The 22,352-nt window shown below is 38.3% G+C and overlaps 1 protein-coding gene across 4 annotated transcripts in view; it reads left to right on the top strand.

Moving 5' to 3' along the window:
- Nucleotides 1–22,352, top strand: part of ARMC3 (armadillo repeat containing 3) — a 90,730-nt gene that overhangs the window by 2,644 nt on the left and 65,734 nt on the right. For 3 of the 4 annotated variants that reach the window (XM_053573247.1, XM_053573245.1, XM_053573244.1), the window contains exons 2-7: nt 544–592; nt 8,057–8,174; nt 13,070–13,195; nt 15,859–15,927; nt 16,193–16,368; nt 18,624–18,818. In XM_053573247.1, the coding sequence (XP_053429222.1) occupies nt 545–592; nt 8,057–8,174; nt 13,070–13,195; nt 15,859–15,927; nt 16,193–16,368; nt 18,624–18,818 (732 nt within the window). In that variant the 5' untranslated portion in view covers nt 544. Of the gene's footprint in view, nt 1–540; nt 593–8,056; nt 8,175–13,069; nt 13,196–15,858; nt 15,928–16,192; nt 16,369–18,623; nt 18,819–22,352 lie in introns of those variants that run through there. The other variant, XM_053573246.1, reaches the window with a different exon arrangement.

The raw sequence follows: 22,352 nt of genomic DNA, 5'->3' as shown, positions 1-22,352 counted from the left end.
TTTTGTTATTTGGGAAAATGACAAATGTTGATTCATATTTGGGAGATCTTGTATACAATTTACAAAATTGTTACTCCCAGGAAAAAAAAATTGAGTTTGAAGATTTTTATAAATATTGAATTCCCACTGTGTACCAGGCATACTGCTGTAGGTGCTTAGGATAGGTCAGTGCAAGAAAATAGATAACAATCCCTGGCTTTGTAGTGCAAATATTCTTGCAGATTTCAAAAGTAACTTGGGTTAAGTCTCTTAAGCCCAACCTAAGTGAGCTTAAGTAAAAGTTGCATCACTAATATATTCACCTTTCCAAACTGAAAGCCAGGACTAATGTTCAACAATCTCATAAATAAATTCCTTTGAAGTTGTAGCATTTGAAATAGGGAGGTACGTACGTGTGCAAAAACTTCTACATGTATTGCATATCTTTTAAGATATAAAAATTTAAAGTGGGAAATAAACCTCCTCCAAGGGCATGGATAATGAGAGTTTGTACACATAATATGCACAAATGACACTTTAACTGTTTATTGCATCTTCTTCCAGGATGGGTAAAAAGATAAAGAAGGAAGTAGAACCTCCTCCTAAGGATGTGGTAAGTTTCTGATTTGAATACTAGTAGCACTTTAACAACCAGTTTTATGAATAAACTGTTCGAACAGTTTGGCACGTAGCTGTATATACATGAATACATAGTGGCAGAAGTCCAAAGTCTGACTAATGATAAGATTAGTCAGAGAAATCTAACATTATATAAACAAACATTTACAACATTGTCATTATACAATTAGCACAATTAGAGAGTCATTATTAGCTTTTCCAGTGTGTGGATGGCATGTTTATAGCCTAGTTAATGAATAAATAGTTTGTTAAATACTTTGCATTTGCCAATCTCTCATTAATGTTAATTACCCAAGTGAATTTTCAAAAATAACTAGAAGTTATGCTATAAGCTATTACATATTTCCATGAGGTTGTTTGGTAATGACCATTTGGACAGGAGAAGTCCTATATCTTCCAGTTCTGTCAAGAGACTAGCCTGGGGGCTCGGCACCTGTAGCTCAAGCAGGTAAGGCACCAGCCACATACACCAGAGCTGGTGGGTTCGAATCCAGCCCCGGCCTGCCAAACAACAATGACAACTACAACCAAAAAATAGCCGGACGTTGTGGCAGGTGCCTGTAGTCCCAGCTACTTGGGAGGCTGATGCAAGAGAATTGCTTAAGCCCAGGAGTTGGAGGTTGCTGTGAGCTGTGATGCTATGGCACTCGGCACTCTACCCAGGGCAACAACTTGAGGCTCTGTCTCAAAAAAAATAAAAAAGAGACTAGCCTGGGATCATCATATTTTTCCATTTCAAATGCTAAGTAATGCATTCCCCACTACAGAAATTTCTTCCCTCTCTTTAAAAGCATGGTTTTATCTCGTCTCTTTAAAGTTTATCAATTATTGAAAAAAATTAAAAACGAAAAATGACCTTTGACAATTTTCAGTTTAGAATATTATTTTGAAATAGACATTTGGTGTACTTTTTTGAGGCAAAATAGGAATAGAGAAGAAGTAAGCATAGTCCACAGACTCACAGGATTTCAAGTTTGGAGGAAACTGAGTTTCCTGCAGAAATCTCCCCTGTGGCCGTGGAGCATTATGGGTAATGTGGGGCTTTGAGCCAGCTTCACCAACTATGTTATTTTGGCTAAGTTGTTGTATTTGGTCAAGTTATTTCAGTTTTTCTTTACCTCTTAAGTGGTAATTGTAATATCTGATTCATTTTGGTTGTTGTATGAATTAAAATAAATTACATGAAGTTATTAGTGCATAGCACATAATTAGCACTTAGTAAAAAAGATCTATTATCATGGGAATGCTCTGGACTCTGTGTCAGATACACTCACACACACACCACACACTCCTAGGTTTGCAACCACTGAGGTATGATAACTTCCATACAGTTGGGAACAAAAGCTACTGAAGAGCCTGTCTGCCCAGTTCCAGGAATGCTTTTCAGAGATTACCATCGTGTCCTCATGATGCTTCATTATTCTGGCTGCTTTCCTTTGGACATATTCCTAAAATGTTGCAGATTCTCTTATTAATATTTTTTCCATTGCATTGTAGTTTCACATTACCCCACTTTTTGCTGCCAAATAGCATTATTTGCATCTTATTAGCAGGAAGTGGACTCATGAACACAGTAGTTGGCAGACACATTCTGATTAAATTTAGAATTAAGGGGCTAATAAACACTAGATATAGTTATCTAATTTACTCTCTATAACCTTCTAATATCTTGCTGGTATTGCCCTCTATACTCTAATCCTTGGAGACACAATGGGGGACTTGGGATGAGCAATCTTAGCATGAACAAAATAACAGCACTGGCTTCCTGAGTTCATAGCAGCCTTGGAGGCAGCCAAAGCCCTGTGTAACCTTTACCCATGGTCCCTAACTATTGATTTTGCCTTTCATCTTTTCCTTATTCTTATTATGACCCTATATTAGTAAAGCTGATAGTTATGTTAAAATATCTAACCTCTTTCCACCTTAAAAATTTTGTTTTCTCAAAGCAGTATGCCACAATTTACAGTATCTTAACTTGGTACTTGTTCCGAGATATACCTCTTCAAAGTCTATGAAAGATTTGTTCTCTAAATTGTAAATTAAAACCAGATTTAAAGATATATATATAACTACTTAAGAGAATAAACTTTTCTCTGTCACTAATGGTAATTTGCTTCTTATGTTTCCTAGAAGTATTGTTTCCAAAGGTTTTAATTTTTAATTTTTGATTTTTTTTTTAAGGCTTGTATGAAAGGTCTTTATTGGCGAAGGAGGGATGCTGCAGAGCAGCACCAAGGAGGAGAGAAAAGAAGAGAGAGAAGAGAAAAGAGAGAGAGAGGGAGAGAGCAATTTTTATTTATTTATGTATTTATTTGAGATAGGGCCTTGCTCTGTTGCCCCACCTAGAGTGTGGTGGCATCGTCATAGCTCACAGCAACCTCAAACTCCAGGGCTCAGGCGATTCTACTGCCTCAGCCTCCTGAGTTGCTTGGATTACAGGCACAGGCCACCACACTTAGCTAATTTTTGTATTTCTTTTTTATTTATTTATTTATTTATTTTTTATTGTTGGGGTTTCATTGAGGGTACAATAAGCCAGGTTTCACTGATTGCAATTGTTAGGTAAAGTCCCTCTTGCAATCATGTCTTGCCCCCATAAAGTGTGACACACACCAAGGGAATTTTTGTATTTCTTGTAGAGATGACATCTTGCTCTCACTAAAGCTGGTCTTGAACTCCTGGTTTCAACTAATCTTCCTGCCTTGGCCTCCCAAAGTTCTAAGACTATAGGCATGAGCCATCATGCCTGCTCAGATTTTAATTTTTATCAGTCTTTGGTCTACTGGTTAAAAAAGATAATTGAGACAGCAAGAGAAGTGTTTGGAAATAAGATTAAAGCAAAAAGCTCCCTTTGCTTTCTGAATATTCTCACTTGGCCTAACATACATTTATATATGCATATACAGTTTATTGATCTATAGTTCCTTCTCATAAAAGACATGCTGTTTAAGAAGATGCTCAGTTGTAGGAAAGATATGACTTGAATGACCAGTACAACTGTATCCTTCCTTTCCCAAACATTTCCATGTCTTATCAAAAGGTCGTTATGCTTTGATACAAGGCAAGCTTACTGTGGAATGATTGCATGAAAGGATTCCCAACGGAAATGAGTCTATTAGGCAGTATTTTGTATAGGACAAGGTATTCAGTGAGTAAGAGTGTTGGCTCTGGAGCTATACTGCCCAGGTTGGAATCCACACTCTGTTATCCACTTATGCCCTCTTTGACCTTGGGCAAATTTCCTAACCTCTGTGTATTACAGTGAGGACTTAATTCATAGGACTACCCATTCACAGCAGTGAAGTAAGATTGTGTACTTATAATATACATAGAATAGTGCCTGGCACTAAGAACTAGTAAATGTTGTGAATATTAATGCTGTGGTTGAGGGTACTGTTGATCCTTCCTCGGAACCTGCAAGTCTGTATGAACTGTTGAGGGATGCAGGGACTTCAGCTTCAGAAGGCCTGTGGGATCTGGTTTGTGGCCACCATGATCTGTGGTCAGGTGTTTGAGTTTGCAAACATGGAAATGGTATCCTCTTAGTATTTCACAGGTGATTGAGCATCAGTGGGTAAATCCACAGTATCTAAATCATAAGAGACAGTGACCTGGTCATAGAATCTTAGTGATTAAGTCAGTAAGTAATCTAAGTGATGAAGTTAACTGAACATGTTAGTTAATGGGTCAGCACTTTCTATCCGTACTTAAAAGCACATGGGAAGTGGATTATGGTGGGTATTGAGCCAGGACAAGGCACCGTAGTAGAAACCTGGGTGACCAGTCTGATTCTTTGGAAGAGTGTGGCTTGATTTTCATCATTCTCAGAACTCAACCTTAAATTCTTTGTCACAGATCCACAACACTGCTATGGCCTTTTTATTTTTTTTTAAATAAAGGAAGAATCACCCTCAAAGAATCCCCAAAAATAAAAAATAAAATGTAAAATCCTCTCTGGAAAAGAAATAAATAAAGGAAGAATCATAGGGACATTCCCCCCAACCCCCCGACATTCTCTTTTATCACAGGTAAACAAAGTACCATGAATTAACTTAAAAATATAAATTTATGAACAATATACATATATAAAACTGTGTGGATAATGGTCAGCTTGCTCATCTTACTCTGAAAGTTTGCTACTTTGATTCAGGTTATAAAATAAAGTAAAGGCCATTTTAGCTATTTTCATTTTAACCTTTAGACCTTTTAGCAGATTTTTAATAAAACGCCTGGATATTCTCTGCTAAAAGTTTATATCGCACGAACGCTGTCCACTTCTTCCCGTTTATCTCTCTCTCTTTTTCTCATGATCTGAGATTACTGTCGTGGTAAACATATTCACATAGAAATTTTAAAAAAGGCTGGTACAGTGGCTCATGCCTGTAATCATAGCAATCTGTGAGGCTGAGGTGGGTGGGTTGTTTGAGCTCTGTCAAAAAAACAAACAAACAGAAACACCAAACCTTTTATTTGCACTTATTGGCACCATAAAAATCACTCATCTATCATGATCTGTTTTCACTGAGTTCAACTTCATCATTTTGTATTTTTTTAGACCTGTGCCGTCTACAATAGTAGCCACTAGCCACATGTGGTTATTGAAATTTAGATTTATAATAATTAAAATTAATAATTAAAAACGTAAGAAACTCAGTTTCCCAGTCCTATCACTTACAGTTCAAGAGCTCAGGAGCCCCTGGTGGCCTGTGACTGCTGTACTGGACAGCGCAGAGCTAGAACATTTTTATTGTTGCAATTCTATTGAACAGCACAATTCTTGACACTTTTATTTCCTTCCCAGAGATATAAAAATATCTCTGTAAGTCGATGGCCTCTCTAATTGACTGGGCCTGAAATTCCAAGCATAGCCAAGAGGCTTTCCCTTTCTTTCATTCTTTTGGGAAATAATTTTGTTTTATCATTTATTTTGGGCAGAGTGTGAAATTATAATTTCTCAACAAGCTTGTTGGTGACTGTGACTTCCTCACGAGAAAGCAGATGGGATATGTAATTATAGCACAGTATTATTTATTCAGTCATGAGGCATTCTGTTATAGCTATCATTGTATTCTCAGCGCCTTTTTTAATAAAAAATTACTATAATGCTGTGGGCTCTGTAGGAGAAACAAATGTTATGCCAAGTTTCTCTGCTCTGTGCCAAACGTTGGTATTTCTCCTCCGTTGGCAGCTGTTTAGATTGTGCATCTCACAGTCGCAAGCATCCCTTTAAAGCTCTTGCGCCTCATAGCACCTTTTCCTCATTGATGAACAGAAGATATGGCAAAATCCGGAAGTGTTTTCTAAATCATCGAAGAAAGATTAAGTGATATTTAAAAGGTATTTTCATGTACCCTACTCTTTTGAGACTTGTAGTCACTCTGTGGCTATCCCAACATACCTATACTTAACCCTAGTATATTTATTCACACGCTTACACTATATATAATAAAATCAGCTTTATAAATACTGACACATTTGAGGTCTCTGATATTCTAAAATGGAAGGGAAATTGTTTCTGAATGTGATATACTTTTTGATTTTGTGAATGCCTGAACATATGAATGATAACCCAGTCAGACATAAACTTCTAGAGTCACAATTCTTTTCCTTGAAGCTTTCTTAATTGTACGCTATAAAAAGTCAGAAAAGGTATAGGTCATTTGCTGAAGCTTTATCTTTACTTACTATTCAATATTACTCCTGCTTTGTATTGTATATTTTCTTTTTGGTCGAGCAAATATTTTATCCATCACAAGTAAACATTATTCCCATTTTAAACTGTTCTATTATTATTTCCCCCATTTGAATATTCTTCCTCCCTATCTCTATCCCATTTTTTTACCACCTCCACGGACCTTTCTGAACTTGCCTCAGTTCAAATTAGTTTCCCCTTCCTTATCACAATATTTATTGTCTCTGCCATATGTTTTTGCACTTCATAGAAATCTTAGAATTTTATATCTGGAAGAGATCAGATAATCCAGTGCCCTGGATAAAAAAGCCATGGTTGAGGAGACAATATGAGGCTTTGGGCATTGTGGGGCTATCCTTTAATATCAAATAAGGTGGTTCTCAAGCCCTGAACCCCAGGTTCTTTCAGAAGTCCTCCCTTAAGACTGCTGTGGATTTCCAGGGCCTCACACTCTCCTGATCAGTATTGCAGCCAGCGTCCCAGCCCTTGCTCTTGGCTTTGCTCTTTCTTACTGGGTCATGGCACTGGAAGCTCACAAGTGCCAGCAGCCTCATATATAAGGCAGACTTTTACTGAAAACTTGTCTCTGCAGAAAGAGTGTAAGAGGCTTGAGAACAAACGTGACTTTTATAACTCCTATAGCTTCTAGAATAGAGACAGACAAATAGCAACTTTACTTTGGATGTTAAGACAATGTCCTAAAATCCAACAGCCATTTCTCCTCCAGGGGAGTTTTTATTCTTATTACGTCCTTTGGTCATTCTTTACTGCCATCTTCTCTTTTCTCTCCTCTCCATTCTCCTCTCGCTCCATTCTCTACCTAAAACTAACCATCACATTTTAAAAAATATTCTATAACATAGTAAGATGTCCATATAGGAATAGCCAACAAAAAGAACCAGTGAGAGCTTTGAAATACAATTTTTTTCCTCTGTCATAAACAGAACTCACTCTTTTACCAGACTCTGGACATAGAAGAAAAATCATATAATAATCTATTTTCTCCTTGCCCACAGAAAGCCTTTAGTGGTTATTAATTTGTCATTGTTCATTTCAGTTACACGTGAATTCCCCAGGTCTCACGGTAGGACACAGGTCTCAGAATCCTATACTTTTTATTTATACTATATTACCATTTTCCCTGTTCCAGAGTTGAATCCAGTTTAACATCTTATATGCTCTTTTCTATTCTTTTTTCATTGTTTCACATATATAATCCCTGTTTTTCCAGAATCTAGTGGTTGGAAAGTAGATACTGATTATTGAGATGGTTGAGGCATCAAATATATGCAAGTACTCAAGGATTCTTATGTATTGACTAAGAATTAGACTAATAAATGTTATTCACTGAATGTCTGTTATGTGCCAGACAATGTCTGTTACGTGTGAAGTGCTGTATATAACCTGATCTTGAATCCTGTCCTGATTCTCATTACACAGAAACCGACACTGACATTCAGCATGAGAAATTTGTTCAATTCCCCGCAGTTGAACTGAGAAACTAGATCTGTTAGGTTCCAAAACATTTTGCTCTTCCCGCCATACCCCAGGAATTCCAAGCCATGAGTACTGACAATTGTTTCTCTAACAATGATGTTTTTTAAAATAAAAATAATGCACTTACTAGGAAGTGACCACATCCTTTCTGCAAGACTATGTTCTCTTTAAGTTTGAAGATGCCGTTCATTTTTAATGTGCTTTTTAAAGCACATACATGAATGCAATATTTTTCTTTCTACCTTTCAGTTTGATCCATTAACAATTGAAAGCAAAAAAGCAGCGACCGTGGTGTTAATGCTTCGTTCTCCAGAAGAAGAAATTTTGGTTAAAGCATGTGAAGCCATTTATAAATTTGCATTAAAAGGTTTGGGTTTTTCCAGTTTATTTTTCTGCTTCTTTAGTTTCTTAAAATATATACTACATAATGAGCACTTTTCTGACTTGTCTTTTACTTACTTCCTGTCAGATGAATTATTTAAGACAACCAGAATATCATGCAAGGCATCACCTGAAAGTAACGTGTGGCCCTAATTATCTCAATTTTTTTTTTTTTATTGTTGGGGATTCATTGAGGGTATAATAAGCCAGGTTACACTGATTGCATTTGGTAGGTAAAGTCCCTCTTGCAATCATGTCTTGCCCCCAGAAGGTGTGGCATGCATCAACGCGCCACCCCCTCCTTCCTTCCCTCTCTCTGCTTTTCCTCCCCCCTCATGACCTTAATTGTCATTGATTGTCCTCATATCAAAACTGAGTACATAGGATTCATGCTTCTCCATTCTTGTGATGATTTACTAAGAATAATGTGTTCACTTCCATCCAGGTTAATACAAAGGATGTAAAGTCTCCATTTTTTTTTTAATGGCTGAATAGTATTCCATGGTATACATATACTACAGCTTGTTAATCCATTCCTGGGTTGGTGGGCATTTTGACAATGTGAAGGAAATGGATCAATATTTGGAATCACACTCTCTCCCTAGAGTCAGCCAGGAAGAAATAGAGCTCCTGAACAGACCAATTTCAAGCACTGAGATTAAAGAAACAATAAAAAATCTTCCAACCAAAAAATGCCCTGGTCCAGATGGCTTCACACCAGAATTCTATCAAAGCTTCAAGGAAGAGCTTATTCCTGTACTGCCAAAAAATCGAGGAAGAAGGAATCTTCCCCAATACATTCTATGTATTGGTATACATTCTATGTGTTTGGTATCACCCTGATACCAAAACCAGGAAAAGACCCAAACAAAAAGGAGAATTTCAGACCAATCTCACTCATGAATATAGATGCAAAAATTCTCAACAAAATCCTAGCCAATAGATTACAGCCTATCATCAAAAAAGTCATACATCATGATCAAGTAGGTTTCATCCCAGGGATGCAGGGCTGGTTTAACATATGCAAGTCCATAAACGTTATCCACCATATTAACAGAGGCAAAAATAAAGATCATATGATCCTCTCAATAGATGCAGAAAAAGCATTTGATAAAATCCAACATCCTTTTCTAATCAGAACACTGAAGAGTATAGGCATAGGTGGCCCATTTCTAAAACTGATTGAAGCTATCTATGACAAACCCACAGCTAATATTTTACTGAATGGAGTAAAACTGAAAGCTTTTCCTCTTAGAACTGGAATGAGACAAGGTTGTCCTCTGTCACCTTTACTATTCAACATAGTGCTGGAAGTTCTAGCCAATACAATTAGGCAAGACAAGAAAATAAAGGGAATCCAAATGGGAGCAGAGGAGGTCAAACTCTCCCTCTTTGCTGACAACATGATCTTATACTTAGAGAATCCCAAAGATTCAACCACAAGACTCCTAGAAGACATCAAAAAATACCGTAATGTTTCAGGATATAAAATCAGTGTCCACAAGTCAGTAGCCTTTGTATACGCCAATAACAGTGAAGATGAGAAGCTAATTAAGGACACAACTCCCTTCACCATAGTTTCAAAGAAAATGAAATACCTAGGAATATACCTAATGAAGGAGGTGAAGGACCTCTATAAAGAAAACTATGAAATCCTCAGAAAGGAAATAGCAGAGGATATTAACAAATGGAAGAACACACCATGCTCATGGATGGGAAGAATGACATTGTTAAAATGACTATACTTCCCAAAGCAATCTACCTATTCAATGCCATTCCTATCAAAATACCAACATCAAAAACAAACAAACAACAAAAAAAAATACCAACATCGTACTTTCAAGATTTGGAAAAAATGATTCTGCATTTTGTATGGAACCGGAAAAAACCCCGTATAGCTAAGGCAGTTCTTAATAATAAAAATAAAGCTGGGGGCATCAGCATACCAGATTTTAGTCTGTACTACAAAGCCATAGTGGTCAAGACAGCATGGTACTGGCACAAAAATAGAGACATAGACACTTGGAATCGAATAGAAAACCAAGAAATGAAACTAACATCTTACAACCACCTAATCTTTGATAAACCAAACAAGAACATACCTTGGGGGAAAGACTCCCTATTCAATAAATGGTGTTGGGAGAACTGGATATCTACATGTAAAAGAAATTGCTCAATCTTAAGGAGTAATTTAGTCACTGGGTAGAAAAGTCATTTTGAAGGTTTCATTGTAGCTTAAAAAATTGTGAAGTGTCACAGAGCTCCCAGTGGTCAAAGCTGGAACAATTTGAGCAAGCAAAGGAAGTCATATCGGATTGTAACCTAAGTGGAAAACATATATCCCTAAGTCCATACTGATATGAATAAATGATTGAATACATAAATAAACAGAAAAGACAAATGTCCCATGAAGAAAACTTCCAAATAGTTTATGTAGATACTTTGCCCTCGAGGAGGTAAAATATAACTTCTCACCCTTGAGGTGTGGGGTGCACATAGTGGCTCCCTTCCAAAGAGTACAATATATTGGCCGGTTTGGTGGCTCATGCCTGCAATCCTGGTACTCTGGGAGACCAAGGTGGGTGGATGGCTTGAGCTCATGAGTTCGAGACCAGCGTGAGCAAGAGTGAGACCTCTATCTCTAAAAAATAGCCAGGTGTTGTGGTGGGCATCTGTAGTCCCAGCTACTTGGGAGGCTGAGGCAAAAGGATCACTTGAGCCCAAGAATTTGAGGTTGCTGTGAGCTATGACACAGCACTCTACTGAGGGCAACAAAGTAAAAATCTGTCTCAAACAAACAAACAAAAAACCCAAAGAGTACTGCAATATAGAAACAGGGGGAAAAGAGTAAGTTTACAATGAGAGACCTGACAAACACTGCCTCAGCTAGGTGATCAAATCAATACCAGTGGTGATAGGTCATGTTGATAATAGGTGCCCTGGATATGATGTGATGAAATGGTACTTTATGTCTGTATTATTTTTCCCCCAAACCCATAACCCCAGTCTAATGAAGATTTTAAAAAATCAGACAAATCCCAATTCTGGAACATTCTACAAAATACCTGATCAGTACTACTCAAAACTATCCTGGCTATCTAAAATGAAGAAAGTCAGAGAAACTGTCACAGCCAACAGGAGCTAAGGGTACATTATGACTAGCTGATATAGGAAACCCGGACAGGCTCCTGAATGGGAGGAAGATGTTAGGTTAAAACTAAGGAAACCCAAGTAACTATGGACTTAGCAACATATCAGTACTGGTTCACTATTTGTAAAAAATGTACCAGACTAATGTGAAATATTAATAATGGGGAAAACTGGATCTGAGCTACATGGCAATCTCTGTACTATCTTTGTAATTTTCTGTAGAACTAATATTGTTCAAAATTATGTTTATTAAGAATTTATAAACACGAGGCGGCGCCTGTGGCTCAGTGGATAGGGCCCCGGCCCCATATACCGAGGGTGGCGGGTTCAAACCCGGCCCCAGCCAAACTACAACAAAAAAACAGCCGGGTGTTGTGGTGGGTGCCTGTAGTCCCAGCTACTCAGGAGGCTGAGGCAAGAGAATCGCTTAAGCCCAAGAGTTGGAGGTTGCTGTGAGCTATGTGATGCCATGGCACTCTACTGAGGGCCATAAAGTGAAACTCTGTCTCTACAAAAAAAAAAAAAAAAGAATTTATAAACACTAAAAATCATTCTCTATGGGTGTTGCCAGTGGCTCAAAGGAGTAGGGTGCTGGCTCCATATGCCACAGGTGGTGGGTTCAGACCCAGCCCCAGCCAAAAACTGCAAAAAAAAAAAAATCATTTTCTATGGAAAGGTTTTTCATAGAGAATTCCCACCAAGTGGGAAGAGTTCCCATATACCTCATCCCAGTTTCCCTTATCATTATAATCTTTTATATTGTATCACTATGGGTTCCGTAGAGAAACTGAACAGTGGGTCATTTATAGATATATATGAGGAGATTTATTATAGGGATTGGCTCATGTGATTACAGAGGCTGTAAAGTCCCAGGATATGCCATCAGCAAGCTGGACAACAGGAAAACCAGGGGTGGGTGTGATTTGGTCTGAGTCTAAAGGCCTGGGAACCAAAGCTGCTGGTGTAAGTCCTGGCATCCTGAGGTCCCAAACAGAAAGAAGATAGATGTACCCACCCAAGAAGAGAGAATTTTCTTTCTTTCATCTTTTGTTCTGTTTAAGCCTTCCGCAAATTGAGGAGGGCAAATCTTCTACTGATTCAAATGCTAATCTCTTCTAGAAACACCTCCAAGGCACACTCAGAAATAATCTTTTAACCAGCTGTCTGGGCATCCCTTAGCTCAGTCAAGTTGACACATAAATTAACCATATTACATATATATCGCATAGAAAATCTTACTGAATCTACACAAATCTAGAACTCATTAATTGCGCAAGTGTTCATTAAGTTCCTATTACATAATCAGCACTGGCACCAAGGATATAGGGCAGGAGAGAACAGGGCAGGAAGAGTATCCAACCTCACGGAATAGGGAAGCAAAACTCGGAGGTCAGTAAGTAGCACGATGAACATAAAGCAGGATGAAGAGAGGTCAGAGAGACTCAGATGTGGGGGCAGCATTTGACAGGGTGATCAGGAGAGACCCCTCCAAGGAAGTGCAGGGTGAGCTCAGAATTGAAGAAGAGATGAGACCAGCTGTGTAAGCACAGGGAGAAGGGTGAGCAGGAGATGTCCAAGCTACCTGTGCCCTCCCTTTGTTCTAAGGGAAATATGAGTAGAAGCCAAGAGGAATGTGAAAGGCAAACAGCAAATAAATTTGAATGACACAGTGAAAAGTGTTGATAATGTCAGTGATATCCACATGTGGTTTTATTTTACCTGTGGTGTCAGGTGAGGAAAATAAAGCGACCCTCCTTGAACTTGGAGCTGTGGAACCTTTAACTAAATTGCTTACCCATGAAGACAAAATTGTAAGAAGAAATGCTACTATGATATTTGGAATCCTGGCTTCTAATAGTAAGTATCAATGTCTTAAAATAATCAAGTAATCTCGTATAACGTATTATCTTTCTTTCAAATTTAATGTTAAGGGATTTGTTTTAATTGTATTTAAACTGACTTTAACAAAAAAGTTAACAGTATAATGCAATAAATGTATGCTTTTGTATTTTAAGGACAGTTTTTAAAATATAAAAATATGTACAAATATATCCATGAAGAAACTCAAAGTTGGTGATGTAGTATGTTCCAGACTTACAAATTGGGAGATCAGTCATTTTCTCTCAAAAGTAAAATAGCTTTTTCCTTGAGTTAATATGTTATTTATCTGCTTATACTTCATATGAGGTTGGACATTTAAGTTTGCAAACTCATCCTAGAAAAAAATGCTACATACAACTCATCCTAGAAAAAGTACCATATACCTCATTGCTTAACTCATTGCTTAATCTCACTGCAGTCACCGTGGAAGTACTTCCCCTGGGACGCTACGCACTGATGACAGTGCCTAGTCCAAGTTCTAGGATGAGTTTGCAAACTTAATTGTCTAACCTTGTATATATATCATAAGGAATGAAACCAGAGTAAAGAGTTTTGATACACTGATTTTTTTTTTTGAAATTGCAAACCATATTTTGCCAAAAATAAGTTTAGACACATATTTACTTTTGATTTATTTATTTATTTATTTTTGAAACAGAGTCTCACTTTGTTGCTCTTGGTAGAGTACTATGGTGTCACAGCTTGCAGCAACCTCAAACTCTTGGGCTCAAGTAATTCTCTTGTCTCATCCTCCCCAGTAGCTGAGACTACCGGCACCCACCACAATGTCCGGCTAGTTTTTAAAGACGGGTTCTTGCTCTTGTTCAGGCTGGTCTTGAACTCATGAGCTCAGGTGGTCCACTCACCTTGACCTCCCAAAGTGTTAGGATTACAGGTGTGAGCCACCGCACCTGGCCCTTATATTTACTTTTTAAATGAGACCTATTCCTTGTTTGGAATATTTTCATATATTTAATATGATATAATAGTTTTAGTTAAAATATGGTATTACATCTATTAGAATATCACTTTGACTGGAAACATGCCAATAAAGTCAGTCTCTGCCGTATGAACAGCATATGTTTTCCTTGTTATTTCTGTATGTCATAATGGTAGATTTTTGAGTCAACAGAAAAAAAGCTTTTCAACTTACAATAAATTTTAAATGACACTGTTAGTGGTGACTGATTTCTAGTATGAACCTCAGGCTTCTAGAGTAAACATATCATTATCATGGTACATGGTGAAAATCATTATTCTCTCCCCATCTTACTGTAGCATAAGTAAAACACAAGCATAGATTCCTCCCCCTACTTCCTCCCACCACTTTTCCTGAACCAGGGGTAATGACAGTGAGGTATCCTTATTCCATGGTGTCCAGCATGGACTGTGTCATTAAGGTTTTCAGAGACAGTTATGAGTGCAGGAGAGGAAAAGAAGCTGTGTGTGGCGTCTGTGACATTACAACCTCAGCTCCAGAGCCTGTGCCTGACAGCGCCTGCAATGCTGAGGGCAGAGGGGGCTCTGTCCGGGCAGTGGAAGGCAGGAGCTCTGTGTTGTGAGGCAGGAACTCTGGGAATGTTTTATCTGGAGATGGCAGCAGGGTGAAGACAGTCATGGTGGAGTGGATGTCCTACTAACTCAGATTATGATAACATTCATAGAGCACTCACAACATGCCAGGCACTGTTCTAAGTGCTATTTATGTGCTGAATCATTTAATCCTAACAAACAGCTCTATGAGCCAGATTGTATTATGATTTCCTTTACATTCAGGCAACTGAGGAATAGAGAAGTTGAATAAGGTGGTAATCATATAAATCATAAATTTATATCAATGGCTGTCTATATAATAATTCCATATTAGAGTTATATATTGACTATATAACTAAAAAACAAAAAAAAGGGAAAATTTTTAACCAAAAAAGGGGAAGATTTTAAAATTTCTTATGTTTTATAATGAATTTGAGAAACAAAGGCACTTTGTAATGCCTCTTGTGGAACTCATTTTAAAAACAGGAAAAACACCTCAAAGGGTTTGGTTACTTGCCCCAAGTCATGCTGGTGGCTAGTAGAGGAACTGAGGTCGGAGCCTGGCACCTTAGCATACCTGGCTAGCCTCAATTAGACTAATACCAATAGGACAAAAGCGTGCTTTTGAAAAAAATCAATAAACTTATTTTTAAGCATTTTTAGCATTTGTAATAGTCAAATGGAATGTAAACAATCAAGTATTAGTTGAAATAACCTGGACTGATTGTTATCTGTAATTCCCTACCAGTTTTATTAAAATCAAAATTTAAAAAACGCTCCCAGTAAAACAAACAAAAATATTTATATAATAAACAAGGGTAGGGCACAGTAACTCAACTTTGTTCTAGGCATGTTTTGCCCATTTGTGGTTATTGTTCCCAGTGTTTTGGAATTACTAGGTCTAGCTCAAGATCGAGGAACACCGGTTAGGGTTTGTGTGGGGTCAGACCAAAACCTGTGCCCCACCACTTAATGTGTGATTTTAAGCTTCGATTTTCTTACCCATAAAATTAGATAATAATATTACCTATCTCATGAGGGAGTGTTCAATAGCTGTTGCCATTATTGTTATTAATAAACATTAATATTCTGTTTCTGCCTTGTAGATGAGGTTAAAAAATTGTTAAGGGAGTTAGATGTCATGAGTGCTGTCATCGCCCAGCTTGCTCCTGAAGGTAACTCTGCATCCTACATCTGTTTCCAAAAAAAAGAACTGGTTCATTTTTTACATTTGATTAAATTACACATTGAAAATAGTTCATGAAATATGAATTATAATTTGTCATTAAAATGTCTCAAACCCAGCTCAACTTTGACTTTATAAAAAAAGGTAAGCTCTAAGCAAGGTATGATTTGTGGAGCTATGGCTTTTCAAACATTTAAAGTGGTGGTTGAATAAGCATCTATCATGATGCTATGTTATTTATTTTTGATATACAGAAGAAATAGTTATCCACGAGTTTGCTAGTCTTTGTCTGGCAAACATGTCTGCGGAGTACACCAGCAAAGTGCAAATATTTGAACATGGTGGATTAGAGCCTCTCATCAGGCTGCTGGGTAGCCCTGACCCAGATGTAAAGAAGAATTCTATTGAATGCATTTACAACTTGGTACAGGTAAGATTAATTTCTAAAAAGCGTTTTGACAAAAGCTGATTACAGAATTCATTTTCCTGTTAAAAAAAAAAAAGAAGAGCTTTTAAAAACTCCCCTGTTTTGCATCATCAGATCTTCTTGGCTTGTATAAATATCTCTCAATTTTCACATTTTTTTTTTTTTTTTTTTTTAGACAGAGTCTTACAATTACACCCTCAGGAGAATGCCGTGGCAGAACAGCTCACAGCAACCTCAAACTCTTGGGCTTAAGTGATTTTCTTGCCTCAGCCTCCCAAGTAGCTGGGACTACAGGCACCCACCACAATGCCTGGCTATTTTTTTTGTTAATAATTGTCATTGTTGTTTGGCAGGCCTCTGGTTGAACTCGAACCCGCCAGACCCTGTGTATGTGGCTGGCACCCTAGCCGCTGAGCTATAGGCACCAAGCCTCAATTTCCACATTTTAGAAAGTAATTGTCTCCCATAAAAAAGTATTTTAGAACTATATTTCTACTTTAAAAAAATAGAATGGCAAGCAAATTAAGGTGGGATTAGACTAGACAAAATGTACTTCTTCCGAAACAGGAAATCTAACATTCAAATTGATCGCGGGCAGTTACATATTATTGATTTACCTGGTGATCTGAGCACACTGGCTGTAATATATGCCCTAATCAGTGTACCAAGATTTTGGATTAGACTCATTATTTATTGGTTAAAAAAACCTAATGATTTGAGTATACTGAACAGAGTCCATTGTTTGCAATAGCAAGATGTTACCTCCCTGTGCTGTTTTCCTTTGTCATAGAAACTGCCTGCCTTCCCCTTCCCCACCATGCTGTCCTCCCGCTGCGACCCTCCATCACGCACACCCACCCCCAGCAGCTTCCCTGACACTCAGAGCGGGCTCCTCTGCTGCTTTTCCTGCTCAGGTTCCTTACCAATGACCACATGTGTTTGATAAGCTTTAGACTGAGCAGCTGCAAATACCAAAACACCGTTTTAACTAGCTCTATATTTTTCTTAAATGAAAATAATTACTGTCCACAATTTTTAATGACAGAAGCACTAAACTAATTACAGTATATTAGTTTCCTAGGGCTACTCTAACAAAGTACTGCGAACTGAGTGGCTTAAAATTATAGACAGTCATAGTGCTGGAGGCGAGAAGTCCAAAGTCAAGGTGTCTACCCAGGAGACTGAGTAGAATCTTTCCTCCACCCCTGCCAGACTCTGGTGGTGGCCATTAATCCCTGGCCTTGGCTTGTGCTGCCTCCTGACAGTCTCTTGCTCTGTCACCTCTCTTCTTATGAGGGCATCAGTCTTTTAAGGACACCATGAAGGGTCCACCCTAACCCGGGGTGATCACCTCATCTTAATAAATTATATCTGCAAAGACCTTGTTTCCAGTAAGCTCACATTCTGAGGCACTGGGGTTAGGACTCCAACATCTATTTTGTGGTGGTGGGAACACTGACCCATAACAAAAAGCAACCCATTTATGTTTAAATGAAGCTAAATAGTAGAGATCAGTTGAAGGATGAGCAGGGTAAAGCTACGTTGTAAGTGGCCTTTTCCACATTTAATGCTATTTTATGTTTACGACATTTTGATTAAAGATGCCACAACTTAAGAGTCAGAGTTGGGTGTTTTTTTATGGCTTTTTGGCTTGTTTTCTCTACTGCTTACTGATCCCGACCACCCACCTCTTCACTCTCACATGGCATCATAGACACACATGCAAAACAACTTGTCTAAACTAATGATGCTTTGATATTGTAAATGTCTTAAATCAAGGTCATGTATCTGAACTAAACCTGATGCAGATTTGCATATATAAGGCCTGTCAGCAGTACTTCATAAACAATCCATTTGAATGAAGGTAATAAGGAATCAGTGCCATCATTTTATTTTATCAAATACTATTTGCAACAGTATATCACAGTGTGAAAAGAATTCCATTATGCATAGATTGCATTGTAATGCTGTTTATAGGAATAGGGATTTGCTATACAATAAAGAAACAATGGATATTGCCAAAGTTGTAGATTAGATATGTTTCCTGTTTTGACAACATACGTAGTGTTAAAATGAATATTTTTGTGTTCTCAGTTGAGAGTCTGCTTAGTTTTGTTTGTGAGTTATTTTGGAGGAGAACCTATAATAAAAGATGGGAAATTATAACATATTTTCTTTGTTAGAAAATAGAATTTCTTCATTCTTAAGATTGTATTTTGCTTAAAATCACTGATTTAATCATTTGTGTTTCATGGCAGGATTTTCAGTGCCGAATTACACTTCAAGAACTAAATGCAATCCCTCCTATATTAGAGCTCTTGAAGTCAGAATATCCAGTTATTCAGTTGTTGGCTCTTAAAACCTTAGGTATTATTACAATTGATAAGGAGTCCCGAGTCATGCTAAGGGACAATCAAGGATTGGACCACCTTCTTAGGATCCTGGAAGCCAAGGTATTTCCAACATTCACTCAACTCTCTGGGGAAATGGATGTCTCATAAATATTGTTATAAAATGTAAATTGCAGAATGTTTTGTAAGGCTCGGCACCGGTAGCTCAGCAGCTAGGGTGCCGGCCACATACACTGGGGCTGGTGGGTTTGAACCCAACTCAGAGCTTGCCAAACAACAATGACAACTACAACAACAACAAAAATAGCCGGGTATTGCGGTGGTCACCTGTAGTCCCAGCTACTTGGGAGGCTGAGGCAAGAGAATCACTTAAGCCCCGAAGCTTGAGTTTGCTGTGAGCTGTGACGCCACGGCACTCTACCGAGGGCAACATAGTGAGACTCTGTCTCAAAAAAAAAAAAGAATGTTTTTTAAAAGTGAGAGTTCATTATATTTAAGCACGGTGTACTAAGTGTAATGAATTAACTTGCTTATTGCCACATAAAGTTAATTTACCTGATTAAATCAGATTAATTGTAGAGGCATTATAAACTAATTTTATCTTCTGATTAAGAAGATTTAAGATTTTAAAATTGTGGGCAGCACCTGTGGCTCAGTCGGTAAGGCGCCGGCCCGTATACCGAGGGTGGCGGGTTCAAACCCAGCCCCAGCCAAACTGCAACCAAAAAATAGCCGGGCGTTATGGCGGGCGCCTGTAGTCCCAGCTGCTCAGGAGGCTGAGGCAAGAGAATCGCTTAAGCCCAGGAGTTGGAGGTTGCTGTGAGCTGTGTGAGGCCGTGGCACTCTACAGAGGGCCATAAAGTGAGACTCTGTCTCTACAAAAAAAAAAAGATTTTAAAATTGTTGTTTATGGTCTTCCTTCTGATTTCCTGAAACATTTAGCTTTGGTCTATCATGATTTTCTCTGGGACAAAGTGAGAAGAGTATTGACCTTCTAGACACATCTTGATAAACATTCAAGCTAAATGTCCATATACCCGCTGTTAAGTTCCTTGGGAATGAATTACATACTTTAGAATATGTAGCCTTCGAGTATTTCCTGTTTCAAAAATTAATCTAGCAATTTATTTAATACCATTTAATTGACTTGAAGCAATTCAGATAGTCTCCAAAGTAGCCATCATCTTAAATGCATCAAGCAGATTTCAGGTCTATTGTTCTTACTTTAATGTTTAGTAAACTAAATTTAATAACAGAATCTATTCTTGGTACCTCTTTGAAATTCAGGAGATAAGACCAGATTGAAGGAGTAACAAATTTGTATTAAGTTTCATACTTATTCAGTCTTCTTTTTTTTTTGAGACAGAGTCTCACTTTGTTGCCCTCAGTAGAGTGCCATGGTGTCGTAGCTCACAGCAACCTCAAAGTCTTGGGCTCAAAGGATCCTCTTGCCCTAGCCTGCTGAGTAGCTGGGACTGCAGGCACCTGCCACAATGCCCAGCATTTTTAGGGATGGGGGTCTTGCTCTTGCTCAGGCTGGTCTTGAACCTGTGACCTTAGGTAGTCCACCCGCCTTAGCCTCCCAAAGTGCTAAGATTACAGGCATGAGACACCATGCCCGGCTGCTTTACTTATTCAGTCTTTACATTTTTTTCCCCCTAAAAAACCAAACCTCAGAGTTTAATAGACTGGAGAAAGTGAAGTGCAATATAAAAGAACGGTCATGGCACAAGTGCGTTCCCAGCCACATAAACCCACCTGCCTTTGACTTGTTGAACCCACATGTGATACCACATCATTACATTAGTGGTACACAATTCTAATAGCACTATATAACAAATATTTAATCCTGTTTTTAAGATGGGACTTAATTTGCCCTATGTCCCATAGGTAGGAAGAGATTAACCACAGGGATGAACCTCGGTTTGTCTGGGATGTCACAGGACTCTCCCTTGCCTGATATTTCCCCTGTCTTTTAATCAGGAAAGGGGATGGAAACATCTACTGCGTGGGCAGGCATTATATGCATATGTCATATATGTGATTTTACTAAATTGGTTATTCTTGAATGTGATAATATTTTCATCTGTAAAATGAAAATAATGGTCACAGTCGTCTTAGTATACATATGATCAATATAATTATAATATCAATCTCATCTTATAAATGAGAAAAAATGAGGCCCAGAGAGTAACTTGAGGTTGAATAACTTGCCTATGGTCAGAACTAGGAAATATATGAGCATTTTTCTCAAAACACATGTACATACATTCTACTGGGAGAAATTCAAAGAATACAAAAAGATACTGAGGGTGAAATTATAGTGCTTCTCTTATCCTCACCTGAGATTGGGTTTTTCTTTTTAGTTTTATACTTTTCAAGTCTAAAATCTCCGTTTTTGTCTCTGTTGAGCTTTCCTCTGTGAACGTATTTATAATAGCTGCTTTGAAGTCTTTAACTACTTAATCTAACTTCTGGCCCTATTCAGAGTGGGTTTCTACCGACTGCCTTTTGTTTCCGAGTTAGAGTCACACTCCCCTGTTTCTTTGCTTGTCTTTTAAGTTGTGGTGAGGAATGAACACTGTAGATAATTCTAGTGATTCTAGAGTCTGTTGTGTTCTTCTGAGGATTGTTGACAGTTTGTTCTAGGGGGCAGTGAGCTGTAAATTCTTTTTCTCTTGTAATGTGGCAACCTCTGGTGTATCTGCTCAGTTCTTTCAGTTTCTAGTTGCCGCTGGTTTCAGCCTGACTCCCCAGAGCTGCTTCTGTGGTTTGGTGGTCAGCCACGGCTCCTCTGTCAGCCTCAGCCTCAGACCTCTGACACTTCAGGCTACTAAGGCTTCAGCTTTCTGCCAGCTGAGCGGTGCCTGGCCTGGGGAATGTACCCTATTTAAAAAGCAGTAAATTAACAACTCACCTAGTACAGCTCTTTCTTTCGAGGACGAGGTATATTACTTTCTAGTCCCTGCCTGTTTATCTTCACCAGGGTCCCTGGAGTCTCCTCCACGCATAGATAGTCTAGTGAACCAGCGATCTAAGCAATTCAGAACACAGCTTCCTAGAGAACCTTGCCCCAGCCCTGCAAGGTACGTAGTATCTTTACCTAGCTGGTCCTGTACCCGAGTCTTCACAAGGCCATTCTATCAAGCAGGCTGCTTCAGAAAGGTGGGGAAATGGTAAAACCAGTGAATGCTGTGAACATGAGCCCATTGCTACGATTTTTTTGTGGTGAAGTGAGTTCTTTGGTGAGAAGCAATGCTGTGTGGAATTCCAGTGGGTCATCCTTTCTGTACTTCTCCCACTTTCAGAATTTCTCCCCTTAAATTCCTGGCTGTTTAGGTAAGGCTGTGGCTATCCACTGTTGCTGGGCTCAGGCAAGAAAGCCACAAACTCACAATACTTCCCAGTTGTAAACTTTCAGGAATATATTTTCATCAGCTTTTGTCTGCTTTTTAAAAAATACTTTGTGCAGACTTTAAAATTGTTTTTGGTAGAAGTTTATAGGAACAACTTCATTGGCTACCATTACTGGAAGTTTTTTCTCAAGCATTATTTGGTTTCCCATATACCCCGTTTTCCCGAAAATAAGACATCCTCCGAAAATAAGACCTACTTACAGGAAAGATAAGACGTCCC

This window comes from Nycticebus coucang, chromosome 20 (genome assembly GCF_027406575.1).
Source record: "Nycticebus coucang isolate mNycCou1 chromosome 20, mNycCou1.pri, whole genome shotgun sequence".
Classification (NCBI taxonomy): Eukaryota; Metazoa; Chordata; class Mammalia; order Primates; family Lorisidae; genus Nycticebus; species Nycticebus coucang.
This window is presented reverse-complemented; position numbering and strand designations above follow the sequence as displayed.